Source organism: Stegodyphus dumicola, chromosome 7, assembly GCF_044657685.1.
Source record: "Stegodyphus dumicola isolate Sdum_Otavi_A_Nest chromosome 7, ASM4465768v1".
Lineage (NCBI taxonomy): Eukaryota > Metazoa > Arthropoda > Arachnida > Araneae > Eresidae > Stegodyphus > Stegodyphus dumicola.
This window is the reverse complement of record NC_140774.1, coordinates 32485837-32513699: the sequence shown is the minus strand read 5'-3', so window position 1 is coordinate 32513699 and position 27863 is coordinate 32485837. Positions and strand designations below refer to the sequence as shown.

Below are 27863 nucleotides of genomic sequence, written 5' to 3'. Positions count from 1 at the left end.
TTCTCAAGAGCTGAGAAACCGTTTCATTCAGTTATGTCACATGTTCCTTTCTGTAACTTAGGAATTGATTGCAGTTTATGAATAATGGCCCTTATTCAACAGCGCGTGAACATTCAGTTCTCTGTAAGTTTGAGCCAATATCCAGTGAAAGCCTTTATGGAAATAACGCTTTACCAAGCTCGAAAATCCTCAAACGACACTGATGCTGTCTATAGTTCCAATGATAAGAGCATAGTGCATTATCGTTGTTGCTTTTACATTACTTTAGAAATCAGATCTCATGAAATGTACAAAGTAATCAAAAGAAATAAAAGAGAACAAATTGTCTGAAATGAATTTAACTCACAGATCAGCAAGTTGATTAGCTCCTTGGAAAGCTCCATCTTCTATTTCAGATATTTCATTGTTACTTAAATCTCTAAAATACACCAAAAACACAGGAAATGTTTTAAAGGTAAATTATCAAATTTTCAACATATTTGTTTTTCTCATAAAGCGACAACAAATGTTAAGATCTATACTTACTGATAAATCACAATAATACTTACTGACAAATAAATCTTATAGGATCTACACTTACTGACAAATCTCACAAATGCTTACTGGTACACAAATAAATGGAAAAGTAATGTGGCACAGGGTATTATTCTTAAAATCTCGAGAACCTCAATAATTTCAAAATGCGCAGTTATCAATAAAATAAAATATTAAATGTATTTTTTTTAATGTTTAAGCATTTAAAAAAATAACTCAAAATTAAAGCAACAAATTATCTCTCATTTAAAAATACCACACTGGCCCAGTATAAAATTCTATTCTCTTAAAGTATCCTTCTGAAAAGCATACTTGCCGTATAAAAGCAGCTTAATATAACCCATTATTTAAGAGAATTTCACACTTATTGCATGACTTTTAGTACGTTTACTTAACTATATTTTTAAGCCATCAAATTCTTTTTTTTTAAAACTCTTTCAATATACATTTGGATAATAAAAATGAAATTCTCTTCTACAGGGTGGACCAAATAAGACCTACCAATGTGAAACACAAATAACTTTTTTATTTTTTGAAATAATTATTATTTTCTTTTTGTAGGTTATAACTGAATTCTTGGAAATTTATTATAGAACCATACAGTACAAAACAACGCGTTAAAATTATCGAGTTTTTCTATTCTTGTCAACGATCAATTATTATGACACAGCGTAAATATCGGCAATATTTTAATTCGAGTGTAATAATACCAATATTAAATTTTAATTACGCTGTGTCATAATCAATTATTATGACACAGCGTAAATATCGGCAATATTTTAATTCGACTGTTTGGTGCGGTGTTATGGTCAATAGAATTATCGGTCCATATTTCTTCGAGAATGAAGATGGAACGCCGAAAACAATTTTCGGAGATTTTTACAGAACAATGATTGAAAACATTTTGCGGCCAATGGCGGAGCAGAATCCGTTTTTTATGGGAATATTTAAAAGACAAAGTGTACGTTAATAAACCAGAGACTAAGATAGCTGAAGCAGAATTTTCGAGACGAAATACTGAGTCTTCAACCAGAAACATTACGTGGTGTAATGGAAAACGCATTAAAAAGAGCCAAACTCTGTATCGAGAAAAATGGTGGATATTTGTCTGATGTCTTATTTCATACATAATTCCCATAAAATATATTTAATGTATAAAAATTAATCAAAATAAATGATTATTACAAGAGTTACCCGTGTTTAACTTTAATAGATCTTATTTGGCCCACCCTGTAGAAGGTCTTTTTTTTCTTGAAAAACACATTCAAAACGCAGAATCGTCTCACATTGCAATCGTATAATCATCAGGCATATAATCTGCCCTCAGTTTCAACTTGAAGCGTCGTGGGCTTTTTAAAGAAGCAAAAATAAGTTCTTTTTGCCTCTACAACTTCGGTTTTCTATGGTCGCATAGGAGTTATGCCTTTTTGATCTTAGTTCTTATATTTCAGACTTTATAACTAAGAGCAAAGCCATTGAACTTTACGGAAATTTACGCTAATTAGAGGAAATTGCGCCGAAACTATTTTCTTTGATTTATGCCAAAGTTTAAAATATGTTTTTAATAAAACAAATAAATAAAAATATTATAACTTTTATCTATCAGAATTTTTTTTAAAATCGCTATATTTTAAAAGTAATTTAGCAACGCGGTCGTGGGTACGCGGGCGCATAAGGTACACCCCCTGGCTACATGCCAGAATATGGTATATAAATAGACAAGATTAAGCTTTAAAAATTCCCTGCGCTATATATAGAAATGGTAATATTACTATATCTTTAGTAGGTCATACAGTAATTACAACATCAAACAAAAAATCAGTTCCACAAAAGATTTTCAACAACCGAAATACCAAATTACATAATGTTTTCGCTTGCCCCACTAAAATATATTTAGTTAACACAAATTTAATTTATTACAAAAATAAGCTTTTCCAGTACTACTTTCCATTTCCAGTCCGTGTGATTATTTCGATGGTGACCCTAAACTATTGTGCATAAAAAGTTATGTTACTGAGAAAATGACATGAAATGTTTTGTTTATATTTTCAGCGATGTGAAACAAGACCTTATAATCGAAGAAGAAGAACGGACTACTAGATCTCAAGGACCCTACACTCAAAGAAATTCAAACTATTAAACGCCAGCATCTGAAGAAAAATATTCCAGAATTTGGAGAAAAACATTTAAGTAAGCTTTGATGTAAAAGGTGACCATTCTCAGCATCAAATATTTATTGGCAAGTCCTACTACTTGGACAATTGCTAAGGACGGATCTCAAACTGCAGTATAGCATAACATTAAGTGAAGGTGGAGAAAAAATATTTTTGCCACATTATTCAGATATCAGAATAAAGGACATTTATTGTTCAAGAAAATACAAAAGGTTTTGAAACATCTAAAAGTAATTAAGACACAATAACACGCCGAATAAATACTAATTCAGAAGTCAAACAACAAAAATCAGCGTTATACCTACAAAATTTTCACAGGACTAGTTTCGATGGTTTTACCGAACCATCATCTTCAGCTGCAAAACCGCAAATGAACAAGATAGGAAATAATGATTAGATAAGATAAGAAAGCCTGGACAAGAATAAGCAAGTGGCGCCATCTGTTGGCGAAACCAGAACTAAAACATAATTTCTCTAAAAGCCGAAGGCAAATTTGGATTGGAATTAGGATCGTTAACTAGAACAGAAAGATTTTTATGAATGTGAAATGCCTCTAGAAAATCCAGTTCTCCAATGGAAGATGTTTTTTGAATAATTTTGGCAGCAGAAAAATTGAAAGTGTGATTTTCGGACCAACAATGTTGAGCAACAGAAGACTTCTGTGTTTCCTTTTTTCTAACATATGCCTCATGTTCTTTGACGCGAAATTTTAAGGCTCTCCTAGTTTGGCCAATGTAAATTAAACCACACTGGCAAGGAATCCTATAAATACCCCAGGAATTCATATCCGGAATGGGGTCCTTGAGTATAGAAGTTGGAATTTTATTGATGGGAGAATAAACAACCCGAAAGTTAAACTTCTGCAAAATATGTGCAACTTTATAGCTAATTGATGGAAAGAAGGGAATGACAACAGAATTTTTATAATCTCCTAAAATAAGAGTGTGGCTTTTAGTGTGTTGAGATGAGAATTTTTTAACTGCTTGATTAATAATGTTGGGTGAAAAGCCCCTGTCAATAGCTATTGCTTTTAAATAATTTAGTTCTTCATCAAGGGCTAGTTTGGAGGAGCAAACTTGAAGAGCACGGAAAACATAGGAATAAAATGAAGCTAACTTTTCTTTAGTCGGATGACATGATTTAAAGTGTGGTGCAAGGCAAACCGATGAAGGTTTACGGTAAACTGTAGTACTGAAGTTGGATGTCTTACGTGTGACCAGAATGTCGAGAAACGGAAGAGAATTGCAAGTCTCAAGTTCAAAAGTGAACTGAATAGCAGGATCAATAGAATTCATTGTTGAAAGAACTTTATTTAAATCATCTTTATTACCTTCAAACAGGGTAAAAGTATCGTCTACGTAGCGGAACCATGCCGGGAAGTTTAAAGTTTCAAACAATTTTGATTCATAATAATGCATGTAGATATCAGCCAGGATGGGACTGAGGGGGCTTCCCATGGCTAATCCCTCAGTTTGCTTGTAATATTTATTTTGGAAAACAAAATGTGTTTGTTTCAAACAGAGTTGAGTGAGAGAAATTAGCTCATCAATTTCGATGCAAGAGAAATGAAATTCGCGAAGTCTGGTTTCTAGACATCTTAATGCACCCTCCACTGGAACATTGGTGAATAATGATTTTACATCAAAAGAAACCATGAGTAAATTACTAGGAGAAATGTTTTTAACCTTTTTTACAAACTCTATTGAATTTTTTATGGTGTAAATGTTATTGTCTAAGAGAGTGGAAAATCTAGAAACTAAATATTTAGCTAAAGGATACGAGGCAGTACCTAAATTTGATACAATAGGGCGGAAAGGAATACCATTTTTATGAATTTTGGGAAGAGCATATAATCTGGCACAATTCGCAACAGATGGGATAAGCGAATGTTTTAAGTTGCTTGAAATGATTTGCGAAGATTTGATCGCAGTTTTTATTTTGGATAAGTCCGAAGGTGAAGGATCTTTAGGGATCGGATTATATGGTCCTTCGTTTAAGAGTTTAGTGACACCATCGATGTAAGTGTTCTTATCCATGACGACTATCTGGCCACCTTTGTCAGCCTTTGAAATGATAATATCCGGGTTAGAATGAATTTCGCGCATTGTAGCTCTTTCTCTCGCAGTTAGATTTGGTTTCAAAGGTTTATTATTGAATTTCACATTATGAGCGATAAGATGCATAATCATTTCTTTCTGTGAATCTGAAACTTTACTGAACTTGAAAGCTTTTTCGATAGGAGCCAAAATCTTTGGAATCGAGGGTTTACAGGTTTGTGAGAAGTTAAAATTATATTTTAGAATTCTCTCTTGTTCTTCTGAAAGACTAACATTAGAAATATTAACTATTGGCTTGATGTTTACAATGGGAAGATTTTTTGAACTACTTGAACTGGAAGACCGTAAAAGAAGTTTTTCGAATTTAACTGCAAGGGTGTTTTTATGAAGGTTAACTGCATTCTCCGTTCTAGACCAAGACTTTTGTTCAAGGGCAGTGAATTTTGGATATGATTTAGAGAGTTCCAGATGAAGCTTATAGAGTTCATGTTCAATTTTGGACAATTGTTGACGTGTATCCCTTATCACGGACCGAAGTAAGGCAAGTTTGCAATTTAACAGAATTCTTGAAACGCGACTCGAAGGTTTTTGATTAGATTTGATTTGAATAAAATTAGGGATCAATTTTTTACATTTACATTTAAGTAAAAAGTCAAGATGATTCAGGAATTTTTGCCGTTTCAGGCGTAATTTAGTGAAACGATTAACGGATGAAGGCATGATAAACAATGCAGAAAATCAAACCAAATTAACTGAGCAATAATAAAGTACACACAAAACAGCAGAAAAATCCCTCACTGAAATGAATAGAAAACAAAACGTTTGTAAGCAAAATGCATGAAATCAGACAAGCAAAGCACAATATCCAAATGTACAAAACATAAACACTTGAAAATTGCAAAATTGTACTCACCGAAACTCCTACAATCACAAAATGGCGGCCACACCACGTGCAAAAAAGAAAGCAAAATGTAAGCCTGTTTGGGGCTTCTATAATTAAGACACAATAACACGCCGAATAAATACTAATTCAGAAGTCAAACAACAAAAATCAGCGTTATACCTACAAAATATTCACAGGACTTTTGGATATTGTGCTTTGCTTATCTGATTTCATGCATTTTGCTTACAAACGTTTTGTTTTCTATTCATTTCAGTGAGGGATTTTTCTGCTGTTTTGTGTGTACTTTATTATTGCTCAGTTAATTTGGTTTGATTTTCTACATTGTTTATCATGCCTTCATCCGTTAATCGTTTCACTAAATTACGCCTGAAACGGCAAAAATTCCTGAATAATCTTGACTTTTTACTTAAATGTAAATGTAAAAAATTGATCCCTAATTTTATTCAAATCAAATCTAATCAAAAACCTTCTAGTCGCGTTTCAAGAATTCTGTTAAATTGCAAGCTTGCCTTACTTCGGTCCGTGATAAGGGATACACGTCAACAATTGTCCAAAATTGAACATGAACTCTATAAGCTTCATCTGGAACTCTCTAAATCATATCCAAAATTCACTGCCCTTGAACAAAAGTCTTGGTCTAGAACGGAGAATGCAGTTAACCTTCATAAAAACACCCTTGCAGTTAAATTCGAAAAACTTCTTTTACGGTCTTCCAGTTCAAGTAGTTCAAAAAATCTTCCCATTGTAAACATCAAGCCACTAGTTAATATTTCTAATGTTAGTCTTTCAGAAGAACAAGAGAGAATTCTAAAATATAATTTTAACTTCTCACAAACCTGTAAACCCTCGATTCCAAAGATTTTGGCTCCTATCGAAAAAGCTTTCAAGTTCAGTAAAGTTTCAGATTCACAGAAAGAAATGATTATGCATCTTATCGCTCATAATGTGAAATTCAATAATAAACCTTTGAAACCAAATCTAACTGCGAGAGAAAGAGCTACAATGCGCGAAATTCATTCTAACCCGGATATTATCATTTCAAAGGCTGACAAAGGTGGCCAGATAGTCGTCATGGATAAGAACACTTACATCGATGGTGTCACTAAACTCTTAAACGAAGGACCATATAATCCGATCCCTAAAGATCCTTCACCTTCGGACTTATCCAAAATAAAAACTGCGATCAAATCTTCGCAAATCATTTCAAGCAACTTAAAACATTCGCTTATCCCATCTGTTGCGAATTGTGCCAGATTATATGCTCTTCCCAAAATTCATAAAAATGGTATTCCTTTCCGCCCTATTGTATCAAATTTAGGTACTGCCTCGTATCCTTTAGCTAAATATTTAGTTTCTAGATTTTCCACTCTCTTAGACAATAACATTTACACCATAAAAAATTCAATAGAGTTTGTAAAAAAGGTTAAAAACATTTCTCCTAGTAATTTACTCATGGTTTCTTTTGATGTAAAATCATTATTCACCAATGTTCCAGTGGAGGGTGCATTAAGATGTCTAGAAACCAGACTTCGCGAATTTCATTTCTCTTGCATCGAAATTGATGAGCTAATTTCTCTCACTCAACTCTGTTTGAAACAAACACATTTTGTTTTCCAAAATAAATATTACAAGCAAACTGAGGGATTAGCCATGGGAAGCCCCCTCAGTCCCATCCTGGCTGATATCTACATGCATTATTATGAATCAAAATTGTTTGAAACTTTAAACTTCCCGGCATGGTTCCGCTACGTAGACGATACTTTTACCCTGTTTGAAGGTAATAAAGATGATTTAAATAAAGTTCTTTCAACAATGAATTCTATTGATCCTGCTATTCAGTTCACTTTTGAACTTGAGACTTGCAATTCTCTTCCGTTTCTCGACATTCTGGTCACACGTAAGACATCCAACTTCAGTACTACAGTTTACCGTAAACCTTCATCGGTTTGCCTTGCACCACACTTTAAATCATGTCATCCGACTAAAGAAAAGTTAGCTTCATTTTATTCCTATGTTTTCCGTGCTCTTCAAGTTTGCTCCTCCAAACTAGCCCTTGATGAAGAACTAAATTATTTAAAAGCAATAGCTATTGACAGGGGCTTTTCACCCAACATTATTAATCAAGCAGTTAAAAAATTCTCATCTCAACACACTAAAAGCCACACTCTTATTTTAGGAGATTATAAAAATTCTGTTGTCATTCCCTTCTTTCCATCAATTAGCTATAAAGTTGCACATATTTTGCAGAAGTTTAACTTTCGGGTTGTTTATTCTCCCATCAATAAAATTCCAACTTCTATACTCAAGGACCCCATTCCGGATATGAATTCCTGGGGTATTTATAGGATTCCTTGCCAGTGTGGTTTAATTTACATTGGCCAAACTAGGAGAGCCTTAAAATTTCGCGTCAAAGAACATGAGGCATATGTTAGAAAAAAGGAAACACAGAAGTCTTCTGTTGCTCAACATTGTTGGTCCGAAAATCACACTTTCAATTTTTCTGCTGCCAAAATTATTCAAAAAACATCTTCCATTGGAGAACTGGATTTTCTAGAGGCATTTCACATTCATAAAAATCTTTCTGTTCTAGTTAACGATCCTAATTCCAATCCAAATTTGCCTTCGGCTTTTAGAGAAATTATGTTTTAGTTCTGGTTTCGCCAACAGATGGCGCCACTTGCTTATTCTTGTCCAGGCTTTCTTATCTTATCTAATCATTATTTCCTATCTTGTTCATTTGCGGTTTTGCAGCTGAAGATGATGGTTCGGTAAAACCATCGAAACTAGTCCTGTGAAAATTTTGTAGGTATAACGCTGATTTTTGTTGTTTGACTTCTGAATTAGTATCTAAAAGTAAAAAAAGTGCTCATTCGATGCTGTGCCAAGAGAAATGGAAAAATGCATATGAACGATATCAAGCATATTTGAGAAAGGTGCCCTTGCGAGAATATGCACCGTGGAGTGGGATGCCACTTTTCACCCGTCGTGTCATGTTTTACACAACATTATCTAGCAGCTGTTGATGCAATTGATCTCGCTATTCTGTCAGTACACGAATGTGTTTTTGTACGTTGGGGAATATTTTCGTCCAGACAATAGCCTCCTCAGAGCATCCCAAACATTTTAGGTCCCCAAACAATGAAGTTTAGATCTAGAGAAAGTGCTGATCAAAGAAATTAGTCACCGACAGCATCAGGGAAAAGGTAAATATGAGGCAACAGAATTTCATCAATGTATCAATGGTCGGTCATAGTCTTAACTACAACCAAACGTAGGGACATGCGGTTACTGGTCCTTATGCTGGCCCATACTCAGAGCCATAGCTAGGATTTTCAGTGCCCGAGGAAAGTCGAAGATTTCGCTCCTTTTTCTATTTAAAAGGAATGGAAAACATTTCATTCTAAAATTTCGTAGCATCAATTTCGCGCTCCTTGGATGATGCACCCGGGGACAGATCTTTCCACTTGCTCCGCCCTACCTATACCACTGCCCATACTATGATACTGCATCTGTGATATCAGTCCCTTTTCTTCACGTCCAATGCAACGCTCGCAAAACCATTGAAAACGAGCAATAAAGTGCTGTATGGACAATGGAAGACATACAATCTGCGGGCATACAGTCCTCCTTCTCCCGAACGTCAGGCTTAATTTTTGGAAGATCCGCTGTCCTGTGGCAGCAAGAAACTTATCAGCCACCTGCTGAGTTGTGGTAGGCTGGTTTCTTTTTGCCGTCAGAGTAATGTACTGTTTCCCGCAGGAGTCGTACATCTAAAACTACGTCCCTCATGATGCTAGTTACAAGTTTCAGTTGCTTTAAATGCTTTCCACGGATGTGAAAGAACGCTTGAGCGATGTTGAATTCCACGGCAACATCTCTTACTTTTCGCGCTCCTTTGAATCTTTCCAATGATACGGCCACGCATGAAATCATCTAAGAGGATGATGGGAAGACATACTAAAACTTCAAAGATCATCAATTAAATCATTTCCGTAAAATTTTCACAGATGGGCGTTCGCGTCAAATACTTTAAGTCTTTTATGAGTGCTGTCACGTGATGAACTGGAGAGGAAAATTTACATACACATACTTCTCCATCTCTGCACTTATTCTAAATTTCCACAATTTCCTTCCTTTCCCTTTAGTGGTTACTATGGGTGACAGTGTTGTCCGTCCTTAGCATGGGTTCAGCAGAGTATTTTTCCCATCTTTAATGGATAATTATGATATATTTTCAAGTCATTTTGTCAATAATATAATTTTTACAGGCAATAGTCTGGGCCTGACAGAATTACCGTGTATAAGTATATGTAGGTAGAAAGTCTGAAAAATGTTAAAAAATAAGAATACTCTTAATCTAGTATATTTAGAGGATAAAACTGACTAGAAGTTATGCACTCAGGTTACAGATAAATAATAAATTTGATGTTTTATTAAATAAAACTATAATATGATGATATAATATGATAATCTATGAAATATAAAAAAAACTGACAAGGCGGACCTTATGCCAGAATTAATTTATACAAGATATACATTCAATATCAAAAACACTAATATATGGAAAGTAATGCAAGAATAAAACAAATGTAGAACCTTAAAAGGATAAGTTAATTAAAAAATAAATATTTAAAAATGCAATGTCATACAAATCAATTAATTTTATAAAACAATTAATTAACTAAAATATCATAAGCAATTAATTAACTAAAAATATCATACGATTAAAAATGCACAATTGCAAAAAGGAAGGAATTGAAACAGTGTCTTACATTTTTGTCAGATGCTGTAGTTTCTTGAAGAAACCATTGCTTTTTATTTTGGGAATCACATTGTTATTCAGCCGCCTAAGAAGCAGAAGATATGCAATTAATCAAAGTAATTAAATTAATATAAAAATAAGAAATTATAAAGAAAAATTCCTCGATGCATCACAGAAACTGGGTTAAAAAATTTCTGCTACTACTTATAATACTGTATAAATATATTTTTTGAATTTTCTAATTATACCTTTACTGATCTTTGAAATGCGAATTTTTTATGGCGTTTCATACTGCAGAAAAAAGGGGAGTGTTTTAATCTACATTTCACTGGGGCGATTGAAGAAATTTAACCTTCGTTTTTCATGTCTCAAAAGTGCGACTTAGGATATATATTAGATCTATACATATCATTGTTCTAACGTAGGTATTTTGACACAAAATCGGGCTTTGACATATCAATGTTTTCCCATATTTTGATTCTACGACTCAAATTATGACCAAATATTAAATTTTTCGAAATTTGGTGAGAAACGTAAGCAGAAATTAAAAAGTTTATCTTGGCGCATATTTTTCTGTTTGCGCCAAGAATAATTCATTTGGCGAAATTCTTAATTTATGGTAATCTATTTTCCTTTCCCTTTCATTGCGCATAAGCGGAAAAGGGTAACGTACAATCTATCGAATAATTCTAACAAAAAGCATAAAGTACATTTGGAGTTATTATCGCTTCCAGCAAAATATGCCAAATTTGAAAACGTACCAATATATAAATTCATATATATCTCGAGAAATTTTGAATTAAAAAACTCTAATTTTTTTCCCAGGCATGCCTAGAAATACATGTAATTTAAGTTGATGGCAAAACTTTTATAGGTCTTAACTGAAAAATGTTTTCGAAAAATTTATAAAAACTACTAAAAAGTACAAATTTTAAAATCAAATCAGAAAATAGCTGCGAATTTTATTTGGATTGAACCTAAATTTCGAACTACAAAGTTTAACAAAAGAGATATTAATAAATATATACCAGAGTCAATTAACACCGATGAGCTAAAATTTTGAGAGCTAATTTTTTAATAATACTCGTGCGATTTTTATAAACCTTGGCACTTTGGCATTATTTGGGTAGTAGAATCGAAATATGGAAAAAACTTGATGTGTCATTTCAGAAAAAGTCCGACTTTACGTCAGAATACCTAAGTTAGAACAACGCTATATATAAATCTAATATATATTCTAACTCCCATTTTCCAATCATGAAAAAATGCTAGTTAAACTTCAACAATTGGCCCAGTAGAACAAGACATATAGAACTGCCCCTCCCCCTTTTTTGTGCAATGTCTACATTAAACAGAAGTTAAAATTTTAGCCACACAATTTCCTACGGTTAAGTAATTCTTATTTGCATTTATTTATTTGTATTATTATCGAGTTATAAAGAAGAGAGTTTCGAAATTTAGTTTTACTCTTCAAGTAATTACTTTTGTATTTAATGAACATTAAATTTTTATCATGACATAACTATGTACTTCTTTTGCCAAATAAATGTAATATATATTCTTCTCCCTAAAATTAGCAGTCAATAAATGTTCTTTTTACTTCCTTGTACGAAGTAAAAAGGAAGTATTGTAATTGCGAAAAGTTTCAGCCAGCATATTTTAACGAAAATATCCCATCTTGACCTCTTTCAAATGCAATTTAACGATGTATTTCCATGATATCTGTATCTAAGGACAGAATAAAACACTATTTTGCTCCAAAAAATTATAAAACTGATTTAAAATGAATTCTGAAGAAAATTTTTCGTGGCGTCTGTACGAATGTATGTACGTACGTACGTATCTCGCATAACTCAAAAACGAGTAGCCTCAGAACGTTGAAATTTTGTATATAAAACTGCTATAACATGTAGATGTGCACCTCGTATTTTGGTTGCAATCGGCCGCACCAAACGTATATAAATATAATAAATATATATCCACTCTGTTACCCGGCTCAGTAATCTCAGTTTCTTTACTCTTATATGTTTGTAAGTTCTCCATTTTTTGCTTTAAAAATGATTGAATTATGTTGTTCTTATCTTCCGGTTAAGGTTTTTATGCCTTTAGTAAATCTGTATGCAATATTTTTTGAATTATCAACAATTTTAAAATTGTATAAGTGCCGCTAAGCCTAATAATGTTTTTGATGGCGGCCATTGCTCTTGTTTACATCTGAAACAGCAGGATAGCGGATTTGTTGCCAATCTAGAGAAACTTAGCTTCGCAACAACAAAGATAACGCCTTCATTTATTATTTAAACCATGCTTAATCCTTTCTGGAATTTTTTCGAGGAAATAAGAGTAAGATTTGCTTCGTAATTTTTAATACAGATATTTTAAGTTTTTATATATTTTTGCCTTGTCGCGAAGTGAAAACTGAATTAATTGAATGAGAAATACTCAATCGTCTGTGAAAAACTGTTTCTTTTTTGTTTTGTTTGCTTAATTTCTTTTATACATCGTTCTAGATTTATTATAGTATTTGAATAGAACATGTGGCAACGATTAGATTATTCTTCAAATGAGATAAATTTTGTGCATTCTGAGTCATAATATGAACGAAATATAATACTGTTAAGTAAACCTAGCGCCAGAGTGTCGCTATGGTAAACAAAGTGAATTTTAAAGAATGCATTTATTCTATTGTGGTTTATGCGCTATCGGCGAAGTAGGTTTAATTCAATCCAATAAGTTTAAATGAAATGCAAGAAAAAATGAGTATAATTTAATATTCCGTACAAGGAAGTCATGGGGTGCACACATCAGATTTTTTTTAACATTTTTAATTGTGATTTCTTATGTCTTTAAATATTAAGAGGTTACATAAAAATTGTTTATTTGTTTTTGCATCTTTTAAAAATCGTTTAGTGAAAGCTATAAAAAATAAAAATCCATTGCAGTAATACAGTTTTAATTCTATAGGTAATGCAATTTTAATTTTTATTTTGTTGAAAAAATTCACTTTTTTGCATATCACATGAATAATATTATTGTGAGGCCAAGATCGAACGATTTTATTACATCTGAGAGCTTTAAGAGCACGTAGTACTATAATGAATTGCGTTTGAACCGATAGTTTAGTCCAGATATTCGGTTTATTTAAACATCTGATTTAAAGTATATGAGGGCTCGATGCTCCATCTTCTCTGCTGGCATTTAGAAATTTAAGTACACCTATGAAACAGGTATACAAAAAATAGTTCAAAGAGCAGGTGATCGTATACGTTTAGCGCAAAGCTTAAGTTCATAAAAAGCTAACTGATTCCCAACTCTGGTAGTTCTCATTTTTTAAGTGAAATCGTTAACTCACGCTGGAATCCCAAATAAGATGAGTTCTCGTATTTGTACTTACTTGTACGAAGTGAAAAGGAAGTATTGTAATTGCGAAAAGTTTCAGGCAGAATATTTCAACGAAAATTTTCATTTTGATCGCTATCGAAGGCAATCTAACGATGTTTTTGCGTAACATCTGTACGTAAGGACAGAAAAGAGTCTTTCCCTCCAAAACAATTATAAAACTGCTTTAAAATGAATTCCGAAAAGAAGTTTTCGTGGTGTCTGAACGTATGTATGTACGTACGTATGTATATCGCACAACTCAAAAACGAGTAGCCTCAGAACGTTGAAATTTTCTATATAGGACTGCTATAGCATGTAGATGTGCACCTCGTATTTTGGTTGCAATCGGCCGCTCCAAACGTATATAAAGATACTTATATATATATATCCACTCTGTTACCCGGCTCAGTGATCTCAGTTTCTTTACTCTTATACGTTTGTAAATTGTGCATTTTTTACTTTAAAAATGGTTTAATTATGTTGTTCTTATCTTCCGGTTAAGGATTTTAATGCCTTTAGTAAATCTGCAAGCAATATTTGTACAATTATCAACAATTTAAAAGCTGTTTAAGTGCGGTTAAGCCTTACGTTTTAAATAACATGGCAGACATATTTGTTTACATTTGAAACATCAGAATAGTAGATTTGTTGCCAATCTAGAGAGACTAAGCTTCGCAACAACAAAGATAACGACTTCATTTATTATTGCGAATTAAATTATACTTAATCTTTTCTGGAATTTTTTCGAGAAAGTAAGTTTTTAAGATTTACTTCGTAATTTTTAATATAGATATTTTTAGTTTTTATGTATTTTTGCCTTGTCGCGAAGTGAGAACTGAATTAATTGAATGAGAAATGCTGAATCGTCTATGAAAAACTGTTTCTTTTCTTGTTTTGTTTGCTTAATTTCTTTTATACATTGTTCTAGATTTATTACAATAATTGAATAGAACATGTGGCAACGATTAGATAATTCTTCAAATGATATAAATTTTGTGTATTCTGAGTTATAATATGAACGAAATATAACGCTGTTAAGTGAACCTAGCGCCAGAGTGTTGCTATGGTAAACAAATATAGTGAAATTTAAAGAGTGCATTTATTCTATTGTGGTTTATGCGCTATCGACGAAGTAGATTTAATTCAGTCCAATAAGTTTAAATGAAATGAAAGAAAAAATGCGTATAATTTAATATTCCGTACAAGGAAGTCTTGTGGTGTACACATCAGATTTTTTTTATTATTCACTTCCTTAACATTAATTAATTATCTATTTTATTAACATTTTACACTTCATTCATTTTAATTATTAAATAATAATTATTTTATTTCATGTTTATTTGTTTATATTTATTTTGGCTCGCCTTTCTTGATGTCTTTTCAAAGGGTTATATTGCACGAAAACCTTTCTTTTTATCTGAACCTTAGTGCCATTTTTTCGATTAACGTCGTTTTGTAGCTATATCGCTTCAAATTTGATGCAATTATTTCTACGCCATCCACTGCACCGGAAGCTCAAGCATCTCCAAACCACTGCACCAACGTACTTTCCAATAGGTTAAATTTCCCACTTTAAATCCTGCTTCCTTTGTCGAGACGATGAGCTAGCACTATGACGCCGTTTCTTTAATTGCTGCAGGAATTTTGAAGCGCTCAGCAGCAGATTTCTCAATATATTATGCCTTTTCAAGTGCATTTCATGCATATCGTGTCACATAAGATCAAGGGAATTTTACAGAATCTGTTTGAAACGACCTCTATTGTTTACAGTATTTAAAATTAAGCGATGCTGCCATTTTAATAATACATATTCGATGAAAATAGGATCAACCTGAAGATAAGCCTTGTAGAGCCTTTCATACGGATGTTCCAGACCAGTATAAAAGTTTATAAATACAACATCAAGAGTCCTCCCACATCATTTCGTAGATTTTTGATTTAAAACAGATATGACCACTAAAATTGATTGAGGGACAACAGAAAACTACCATACTAAAAATATTTCAAAATTATTTCTTAAAATTATATAAAATAAAAATACAGGTATTAATGTACATTTTTATTTCTGTATCAACAATTATAACTTTATAATAATCGTAATTTGTGATATGTTTCGCTGTTTATTTTCAAAAAATAATCTGATATATCATATAACCTCTCAGTCGAAGCTGAGACAAATTAGTTATCGAAACCTTATTAACTATCAGTTCGCTTAGAAATAGAGGAATTGATATCCGCTTTGCTTAAGTGCGTGCTCATCACGGTTTCTATAGAAATGAAAGAGGTGATTTCTTAGCTAAAGATGTCTTAAATTTATGCATTGTTTAACATTAGCATTCCAAACAGCTATTGGAAGTCAGCTTTATAAGAACATTATAAGAAGCTTTTAGCTAAGTGGAATGAGGAATATATTTCATCTTGTAATGCTGAGGTCACGAAAACGTTCTTTCTTTCCATTTACCATAGACTTGCATTTCGAGGCTTTCCTCTCTATTAAAGTTCCTAAGTTTTTATCTGGTCACGGTAAATTTGCAAGTTACCTGTTTCGTATCAATTTAAGTTCAAACAATTTATGTGAATATTCAAAAAGAATACCTCAGGATGTGGAACATTTGATTTTCTCATGCTCTACATTATATGGGCCTAGATTATGCTTGCAGAACGATTTGAAAATGTTCGGAGTGACTTGGCCAGTGAACTCATCTGTTTTCGTTAAGTCCAGACTGCTGTTCTCTGCTTTTGTTCGTTTTATTTATGCATGCAGCTTTTAATGTTTTAGTTAAATTACTTCTGTAAGCCCCCTGTTGTACATCTTTGGTGCACTAGGAGTCTGTATATTTTCAAATTAAAAAAAAAAGATACATAAGTGATCTCTAACACTGAATACTTTTTATCAAAAGTTCTTAGAAACACGAAACGTTTGCCAACAATTTGCGAACAAACATATCTAATTTTTTGTGCTACGATAACTCGTATACCCCACTGAAATTTACACAACTCGAACCTCAGTTCTTTTGAAAAATATTTCATATTCTATTCGAATGCACTGCTCACTCCATCAATTTGAATAATAAAACTAATTGTACAAAATTAAAGTAAGTCGCGGCCAATAATAAAAGACTGGTAAGCAATACATGGTCATAGTCTGCCACTTGGTCTTCATTGGTCTCGAACAAGCGATTGGTGACCTGAAGACCACATGCATTGCATGCACTTGAATTCTTTTCCTGTGAGTACCTCCTCCCTCATATTCTATTCGAATGCACTGCTCACTCCATCAATTTGAATAATAAAACTAATTGTACAAAATTAAAGTAAGTCGCGGCCAATAATAAAAGACTGGTAAGCAATACATGGTCATAGTCTGCCACTTGGTCTTCATTGGTCTCGAACAAGCGATTGGTGACCTGAAGACCACATGCATTGCATGCACTTGAATTCTTTTCCTGTGAGTACCTCCTCCCTCTACGCAATCCGGTTAAATTATAATTATTGGTATTGACAGCTGATCTTTTAATGTTTGCTCATTTTCTGACTCTTCGCTATTTTAAACCTTCTTCAGAACTTAAGTATCAACAATATCAATTCGAACTGTTTTTGGTGAACTGTTCTTCGCACGAGAGCTTGCATTGTTCTCACTACCTTGCATTATGTTTTCAGTATTATTTGAGTTGTAAGAAATTTAACCGAAAAAATATTACGAATAGCATATTACGAATATTAGAATATTTTTGTGTAATTGTAACTTTGGTTTTTGCGCTCTTTTTATCTGCAAAACATTTAAAAAATATTATTTAAATTACTACCTCAAGAATCCTAAAGTAACTTCTTAATTTTCCAGAAGTATTTTTTAAATATTTCAATAGCAAAATGTGCGGTTCATTGCCTTAAGACACAACATAAAATGCTACAGATGCTGGCTGTTCCTGCTTTAGAATACTGATGAAACTATGTTGGAAATAGTTCTATGCAACCATAGCATTTATTAATAAAGTGTATTGAAATTTTGCGCGCAAGTAAGTAACCTACAATCCGCACACAATTCAACATACGCATTACACACGTGAAAACATAACATTACATATAAACAACAAATCTGTTTAACATACAAATGGATTGTTTACTATGCTTTATATTAAATATACAAAAATAATTTTTTAAATTAATCTCAAAGATTGATAAAAACATAGATAATATTTACAATTCTGTTGTATAGGCGGGAATATTTTCCGGTATGTCTCTCAGTCTTTTACCCGAGCAGTCGACAACAGTACCTTCACAAACACAAGGATCAGGACAGTCATGGATAGCCGAGCATTCACCAGCTCCTCTTGTGCGATATGCTTCCGTGCCTGAAAATTTAAACAAAATCTAGTAATAAATTCTTTAAATATACCAGATTCACTTTCCAAAATAAAATACCGGATGCAGAAAAAAAAAAGCTTTCCAAAGAAAAGAATAAAACCCCAGATGTTTAGCAAATTCTTTTATTAAAAGCTGAAGAAATAAGGTGTACTATTCGTAAGTAAATGTAGAACTGTCGTAGTGACGTGAATAAAGTAACAGGGAAACTGTAGCGATGTGCATAAAGTAACACGGAAACAGCCTCCGCCAAGTAAACGGTTAAGAGATCATAAAGAATTACGTGGTAATAGTGAGGACTTCTAAAACCTGGAAGGTCCATAGTTTAGAAGGCTTTGCGATGTCAGATGAGGGATTTCCCGCTTCTTATTTTATGGTTTCATCCTATGGTTAAAATCGTGCCGAGTCATGCACTGCTTTCCCCCATATCCCTCATCGGTAACTACTACTGAAGGAATCGTTTCCGATTCATCATCTGCCGCCCCCATCCCTCTAATCAGTAACATCTACTGACGGATGACTGAATCTTTCCTGATTCACTCTCTTTTCTATTCAAAAAGTTGTCATTGAGTAGTAAGCCATTTGTTGAGATCAGGAACATTACGTGACAAATGCCCCTCGATTCGTTATACATAACAAACTGATCAGAACTGGACCAATCTAAGCAAAACAAGCAGAATTAACAGTATATTGGATGAAAGGTATGAACAAAGTTTTGTGTAAAATGAAATAAACATTAAAAATTCGTAATGTAATTAAGACGAAGGAAAATAAAATTCATGCATATAGTGTAAAAATATAAGAAAATAAGTTTAAATAAAGAGTACATATTAAAGTATAAAGCTTAACATAAAAGGAAGAAATGAAAGATTTACCCCTGAAATTAAGGCTCTCCGAAACAATCATTAAATTCGGAAATAAGAGTTACTAAGAAAGCACAGGAATTAACGACTATATAGATATATAGTAAAATAACTGGAATACAAAGCAAGATGCAAAGGCTAAAAATCCTAAAATTAAAGGAAATTACAATAGTAAATCAATAAAAGACAATCTCTTATCAAATTGAACCGCTTATCTCACTCGCTTATCAGTTTGTTGGCTGCACGCTCCTTTTGCGGGCTTGCACTGCGCCAGGCCTCCTGCCCCATGAACTCTCCGTTCCCTACTACTGATATCATTGGAAAATGAAAATTATAAAAACAAGCATATAATGCGATATCGAGACATGACTAATCATTATATTTGATGAAAATAAATTTTAAAGCATTTTTAGAAAAACTCAATTCATTTTTTTTCCAAAGTTAATTCTAGAATACTTCCAGTTTAAGGTTAAATGTTGTCTTATACAATGGTGAAATACATTAAGAGAATTTGCATATTTTATCTAATTGCATGAAAAGAAATGAACTGAAGGAAAAAACCACTGCTTCTAGATAAAAATACAAATCTTGTACGGCAAATACGTAAGTGCACACGCGTGTATAGGCGGAACCAGCACAAAACAGGCTTTATAAGCGCGTGGAGGGTAAGACGAATTGCGTTCGCTAGCACACCTCGGCGAATTTCTTGGTGTTGTCTTGCAGCAATCGGTTAACTTCTTCATGACTTCAGTGAACGTAAAGCTTTGTGTGGTATGAAAAACAAACACCATACGATATTTATTACAAATAAAGTAAAATTTCGGGAAAATTTCATATTCAAAACTGTTCAAATTTTAGTTTGTCTTTGTGGAGCTTGTGTGATTTATATAGTGTCTGCTTACCTATGTTTTATGACACACAGAGAAACAAAAAAATTTCTCAAATTATTTGCTGACAGTGGTTCAAAGAAAGAGATATGTTTAAGGAAAATAATGAATAAAGAAAAACATGCAGAACTAGCTAACCTTGTTAAATGTTTACGGTGCTTCTATGGAGAAAGAATTAAAATTTTATGAGTATCTAGTGAAGGAACAAATCAAAATTTTCTTGAGGAATTTGGGATTAGCTTTCTCTGAGATCAAACTGAAGACTAATTTCAGCATTTTAAATATAACGGTGAAATAAATTAAGAGAATCTGCATATTTATCGAATTTCATGAAAAGAACTGAACTGAAGGAAAAACTACTGCTTCTAGATAAAAATGCAAATCTTGTACGGCAAATACGTAAGCGTACACGTGTGTGTAGGTGGAGCCAGCAGAAAAACATACTTTATAAGCGCGTGCAGGGTAAAACGAATTGCATTCGTTAGCACACTTCGGCGAATTTCTTGGTGTTACCTTGCAGCATTAGGTTAATTTCACATCGGAACAGTAAAAATGAGTAACCACCAAAGTTTAGACGATAGAATGAGGTGGCGAATTGTGGGGAGGCTAGAGGCAGGCCAATCGCAAGTCCAGATGTGCAAAGAGTTGAATTTAAAGCCCAGCATCGTATGTAACCTATGGAAATAGTTCCAGGATACACTGGATCCATCGCGAGAAAGCCTGGGCAACACGACGGCCAGATAAGATCGCTATTTGTCCATTTTAGCGAGGCGTAACAGAAGGGCTACAGCTTCTCAGTTCTTTTGGAACATGTATGCAGCCACACGAACCCGTGTAACAAGGGTGACTGTTTCCAAAAGACTGAATGAGAGAGGGTTCTTTGCCAGAAGACTGACTGTTTGCGTCCCGCTCACGTCTACGAACAGGAGACACCGATTAGCATGGTGCAGGCAGCATAGTGATTGGAGTACGGAGCAATTGGCGACCGTTCGTTTCACCGACGAGTCTCGTTTTAGCCTAAAAACCGATTCTCGCTGTACTTTCATATGGAGAGAGCCAGAGACCTGCTACCTACCTCCAATGTCCGCGAAATCAACAATTATGGCGGTGGCGTTGTAATGGTCTGGGCAGGTATCATTTTGCATGGCCACACACCTGTCCACGTCTTTCACAGAGTCTCTGTGATGTGTGATGGTGTGAGGTATAGGGATGAGGTCTTGGAGCCCTGTGTTCGCCTTTTCCGGCATGCAGTGGGCCCCGAGTTCATCTTATAGGACGATAACGCGAGACCACATAGAGCTCTTCTGGTCGACGAATTTCTCGAGAGTGAGGATATTCGCCGGATTGATTGGCCAGCCAGGTCTCCAGACCTCAACCCTATACAGCATGTCTGGAACGCTCTGGGGACGGCAATTGCAACTCGCAACCTCCCTCCGAGAACCATCCAGGAACTGAAAACAGCGTTGCTGAATGAGTGGGAACAATTGCAACAAGCACTGATAAACTGCCTTATTTACAGTATGATAGCACGCCGCGAGGCCTGTATGGCTGTAAGAGGGAACAATACCCCCTATTAACCGATTTCTTTTGTGTCTTCTGCAACCGCTGTTTCAGACCTTCAGACTCCAATGAGTGTTACAAAGGAACATGTGTGTCTATTATAACTGTTGTTGGTGTATTTAATTATGGCAAAGCACACTAGGGCTATCTGCCTAAGGGGAGGGATGCCTTCGTGGAGGACTTTCTAAGGGAAACTGGCTCGTATACACGTTACACATGGGGAAAACCACGAAAACACCCATGCAGCCAGCCCGTTCGCGGGATTCGAACCTCGGACCGAACTACCAGTGTTCAGCGACGTTACCGCTCGGCCGCTGGTGGGCCTATTATAACTGTTGAATGTTTATTTTGTTTGTATTATATCAACCTATGTTCACACCAAATTTTATTAAAATCTGTCTAGTGGTTCTGGAGATCGTAGATCAAATATGACAATTCTCTTAATTTCTTTCACCAGTGTACATTGTCGGCACAATGGCAAAACCATGCATTTGCAAAATCCAGTTATGATTTTAATTACAGTCCTCGGCATCTGATCGTGGCTGGTCGTACAAAGAGACAGACAGACTTGGGAACTTTGGATCTAGGTCAAATTAGGGATGCTAGTGTTTTCTACATCTTTGCGGGTAGAAGCAATTTTAAATACGACGAACCGACTGAAAGAAGCAGAATACAAGACTAAAAAACCACTTACTGGACTATTTTCAATAGAAATCATGATGAAAATGAGCAAAGTTGTGCTGTTACCAACAGTCCTCAAGGTACCAGTGGCAGGGATATGATTTGGACAACATACTCGTAATATCACGTACAAATGCTCAGTATTGGCATAAGCATTAACTCGCAGTTATCCATATGGCTTGTTCGCGTGTTTAATATCAAGATTCAGGTAAATAATAGCAATAAAAGCAATGTAAGAATTCATTTATTGAATCTCAGAGAACTGCTCTTGTGGCATAGTGTAAAATATTAAAAAGAGCTCAGAAATTGCATTTGGGTGAAAATAAAAAAATAGCAGACTTGCAGACTTGATGTATACCACAATATATAAATACACATGACAGGGATTACGTTTCTTTATGTGTTTATACAAAGTATTAAATGTGACATGAGAATACTTTATTCAACATTCTATTAAAAAAATTCTCATCTTATTCTACGAAGCGGAAGACAAGCATAATTAGAAGCTGACAGTTTTCTTTTTTAAAGCCGTTATGAGACAAAGAAAAATTATGTCTTATACTGGCTATTCTTTTTGGGATCAAAAATAAGTAACAAATGTAACGCAAAACTTTGAGTTCTATTCCATAAAATAATAAAATGTAAAAAGCGAAATCTTTCTATTATAAAGATTTTTTTAATTCTCAAGTCACGCGATTGAAAATGTCATTCCTTTCATCTATGCTGCAAAGTACAAACACATACAGGTTAGATATAAAACTTAATTACCTTGTGCATCTATTTTATTGAATTATTGATAATGCACATCGTATTATCCAGTACAAGAATGATATAAAAGATGCATGACAAACATGACGTAAAATAAACCTCATTTTCGTTAATTAAGCCAGGCCTGAACAAGATATACTTAGAATAATACGTTAATAACGAAACAGCTTTGGGATCTCTGGCTGAAGAGTAACAAAAGAACAATGTTAAATACAGAGGTATAAGCTACAGAATGAAAAATTCTGCAGCTGTCTCAAAACAAAAGGATTCCTTCATCAGCCATCGAAAGAAAATGTAAAAAAGGAAAGCACCAGTTCTTCAGGAAGACAAGTGACAAGTGGGATGACGTAAGAGGAAGCAAATAGGGTAGAAGCGCCATCTTAAGGTAAAAATACTTAATATAGTTTATTGTTTTGTTAAGATATTTATTTTGTGTACCTAATTCCTTTCTCGTACCGTATAAATACTTTTGAATACAATAAAGGGCTAAAAAAGCGCAAAAAATATAGATCACAAACGGAAACCAAAAACAGTATATTGGTTTCCGATATTATAACCCGGCATTAACACATTAAAGGCGAGAGTCGTAGTACTGCGATTTATCTTGACTGTAGCTTAGAGGCGGGAGTCGTAGTACTACGATTTATCTCGACTGTAGCTTAAAGGCGGGAGTCGTAGTAATACGATTTATCTCGACTGTAGCTTGCGCATCTCGACTGTAGCTTGCGCATTTATCTCGACTGTAGCTAGCGCATGGATTGCCATGTGCCACTTTACATTTGTATTTATTATGTTTTGTGGTTTGAAGCTGTTCGGTTGCTCAAATTCTACTTACAGTTAATTTTGAAATCCTTCAATATGGTTTCATGTGAAAATAAAGATATATATGCAGACGATTTGATGGACACAAAGAGAAACAGCCACAACCTGGTACATCGAACTCGGCATCACGGACCCCACGATATAAAATTGATCCGCCTGGATGTCTTTCGCTAGACATCAAAAAGCACAAATTAATTCGGCTAGAAAATAAAAGTATAAAGCTATATGCCCAACGAAACTGCTTAGTTTGTGCGGCACATAAAAAAAAAAAGTTGACTTGCTTCAAATGCGAGTTTTGCAATGCACAACTTCACCGTGGCGAGTGTTATCAACATTATCACACTCATATAAAATACTAGATTCTTCTCATAAATATGTACTTTAAAACATTTTTTGTAATTAGTGTTTAGTTCTTTTTTAATATTTCTTGTAGTTTTAAGAGTTTAAATAAACTTTTTTAAGTCTAAATTTTTCTATGATTACACAAAATATCGCCCGCTCTAGGACGAAAAACGAGGCGAAGCGGTGGCCGCGTTACCTAGCATACTTTCGTCAAGATCCCCCGCCTTTCATGTGTTAATGTTATGTAATTTCTATGCGAGGCATATCAAAATCTTTAATTGGTACTTTTCCGTTTGCCGGCGCAGGCGATAAAGTCGCCAATAATGGTAAAACTAATGCCAAACGGAATATCCTCGATGGTAACCTTTTACGCCTCATTTCCAAAACAAGTCGCTCCATTTCTTTTCGTATTGTTTCTTTCAATACTGACATACAACTACATAGAATGTTTACTAGATAGTTCAATTTTATGCCCTAAGGCCATTCGCGGTAATTAAGTCAATTAGAATGCAATTACACTGCTTACCGGAAGCCGAAAATATACAAAAAGCAAAGTCATCAAGGGTTAAATTCATTAATTCTCATGAGAATGCACTACGGAAGAAAAGCACTGCAGTTTTACATAATTTCTGAGTAAGCAATTCGTATTTTAAACGATATTAAAATGTTTATGCCTTCAAAATAGAACTGACAACTGTTAAAATTTTTTATGCGTATACTGTATGCTGTCGCCAACAAAGTCTGCTTGGCGAGATTTGCGCCGGCGAAACGGGAAAGTACCCTGGCTTTTTACAAAATTTAAAAACCATATTAAAATGTTTATGCTTTCAAAATAAAAAAATTCTTAGAACTAACATCTGTTAACATTTTTTATGCGTATATTGTATGCTGTCGCCAACAAAGTCTGCTTGGCGAGTTTTCCGTCGGCGGAACGGAAAAGTACCCTTTAATTAAACCTCTAACCGAACAATTTCGGTATATGAACCCTTCCTGGTACCACTCAGTTCAAATAACTGAAGCTTAACTGTATTTAGCAGAACGCATTTTAAATTCGAAATCAGAATCGGAAAGTTCAGGACCTGCAGACTAAATTAGTTTGCCGTTTTTAAAGAGAACAAAGAATAAGACAATTAATAGAACTATTTTGGTGCGACATTGCGGATTCGTTGAAAAGCTTCGGCTATACGTAGAGGATGAAGAAATGCGTTTTGGAGACAACGTACGCAGGCTATTTTGGTGCCAGCCTTTTTCGAGCCAGCCAATCAAACTGACAACCTTAGTGATGGTTGTCTTCGTGATTGACTGAAACAAACGAAATTGTCACAAAAGAAACTGAAAGTATGGGTCTAAGCTGAGCAAGATACAGAAGAGAGAAAAAAATAAACAGTTTAAAGAAACTATTTCCCCCTCCCTTCTTTCACTTGAAAATTACACACTGGTTTGTAAAGTTTGTTTTAATTAACACTTTATTTTTTACGGTGATTCTTTCCGACACTTCTATTTTTTCGTTAAAGCCCCAGAAATACAAATTAAATAAGTTTAAAATAGCAAGAAAGAGCGTTAAGCACAGAGCTTAATTCTCAAAATTTTCACCCATCACCGATTGGATACTCGCACTTTATTTTCGGCGTAATCATACACTTTAGAAACCGAGCTTGTTTTAGAGAAGGACTTTACATTTTATTTTTAAATTTATGAAAGAACTTAACATTTTCTTAGATGTATTTTTAATATTACTGTTGTAAGCCTACAAGAAGCCTCTAAGGAGCAAAGACTTAGTTCTACTAGCATTTTAGTTTGTAACATCTAGCCGAAGAACGAATAAACCTTTCGTTGCTCTTACTCTTTATTGCTGTAGTGTGGTCTACGATTGTTAAACAGGTATCTAAATTAACTGAACTTAGATTTAACTTTACAAACTGAAGTTAGTTCTAAATCTATTTTGTACCCAGTTTTTAGAAATAAAAATATATATATTTTTTTTCAAATATTTATCGTTTTCTTTTTTTAATGATAACAATATATGGTTTAGAAACAAAAAATATTGTTTTGTTTTTTATATCTCGAGAAATTATAAAAAAATTAAAGCATTTTCCGATTTTTTTTTTGTGTAGACATATACGAAAATAAAAATATCACTTAACAAAATTTAAAACTGCCATATTTATACGGACGAAATTACCCCAAAAGCCATAAATCAATCCTTTTTGTGGACAGTACATGAATATTGTTAAAAGATAGTTAGTTGTGCACATCAGTTTTCGAATGTAAGTTTCTATAAGATACGTTTTGGAGGAGATGAATATCTAAGTGTGAATTTCAAATTACAATTTGTACAAATGCTAACTGAAACTCAAAAGGTTTCATTACCTGTATGAGATAAAAAGAAAACATTGAGAAAATATCGCATCATGTAAAATAAATCACGTATTTCAGATGTGCTATAACTGTATTTTATAAAAAACATAATAAATATGCGATAGTGTTTTAAGATTTGAATTTCATTTCAGTGTTCAATCTCTAGCATAAAGCGACTGCTAAGAATAAAAAATTTCAAAACTAAATGGCGCTGAATAGGCAACATTTTAAAGCAGAATTGACCATAAAACAAATAAAATAATGCTAAATCATAAGGTGATTTTAAATAACATATGATTATTTGAGGTAGATAGCAATTTGAAAATTAATTTAAAATAAGATTAATTAAAAAACGGTAAGTCAAATTGTATTTATACTGAAAACTTATTTAGAACTGAAAAGTGATCCGTAAAGCGATTAGAAGATCCCGATTTGTCTTAACTAGGGTAGCAGATTTTCTTTTCCTGTCTTCGGCAACTGAAGATGTACGTATAAAAAAGGTATTTATAACATTTTAAACAAAAATGGTTTTAAATAAATGATCATATCTACGTTTCTTAAAATAATGAGTTACCTAAATATTTAGAAGCGACTAAGACAGGCCATTATTTAATGAGCAGTACATCAACTTGTATAGATTCATTGCTATGTTTAATGAAACAAAAGTTACCCTCATTCAGGGTTGCAATTTTCGCTTTAACGTAAACAGTAGTTAACAAATTATTACTTCTGAAGCGTTCTTTAAACGTGCCGCTTATCATCGCTGTCACAATCTCCTCTTTTATGATATTAAACATATGTTTACATATCAATTAAATGGACGATATATCTCTCAGATACAGTAGTAGCAGTAAATTCCACTTAAACTGCCATTCAAAACCTGTCAACGAGAAGTCCAGTCAGGATAGCTAATACAATAATGCATCGATAATGATTATAATACCTCAAAGCAACATTGGGAAAGTATGCAGCATTACCTATTATGCGAACAAAATTATATATACTTAGCACTGTAGATCATCACAAAATATGTTGACATATTTAGTTAATGTTATTCCAAATAGAATCTACTCATTAATTTAGTTAAATGAATGCAAAGTTTAGTAACTAATCTATACAGATGAAGTCTCCAGTATAAAAGTGCTTATATATTTGCAATTTTTACAGCCATTTTACTTAAAGTATTAGTTATGTTTACTGTTTTACCAACGTCTAACATCTGTATGCTTAGTGTGGCACAATACGTAGCTATTTATCTGAGTGTATTTCTATTTGTTCCCTATCTGAGTGTATCTTCTTTCAAGAAAAGCCAGCGGTGGGGTTTTAGTCGCCGATCAAATATGCACCTTTCCTATGGTCTGCTACCCCAATGCATGTAAACCTTTGTCGCCCGGTGGGAGCGCACTGT

The 27863-nt window shown here is 33.8% G+C and overlaps 1 protein-coding gene across 3 annotated transcripts in view; it reads right to left on the bottom strand.

Moving 5' to 3' along the window:
• sli (slit guidance ligand) overlaps positions 1–27863 on the bottom strand; it is a 561787-nt gene that overhangs the window by 44746 nt on the left and 489178 nt on the right. For all 3 annotated transcript variants that reach the window (XM_085820062.1, XM_085820064.1, XM_085820063.1), the window contains exons 16-18: positions 18014–18164; positions 10442–10516; positions 347–418 (exon numbers count right to left, since the gene is read on the bottom strand). In XM_085820062.1, coding sequence (XP_085676188.1) covers positions 347–418; positions 10442–10516; positions 18014–18164 — 298 coding nt within the window. The remainder of the gene's footprint in view (positions 1–346; positions 419–10441; positions 10517–18013; positions 18165–27863) is intronic.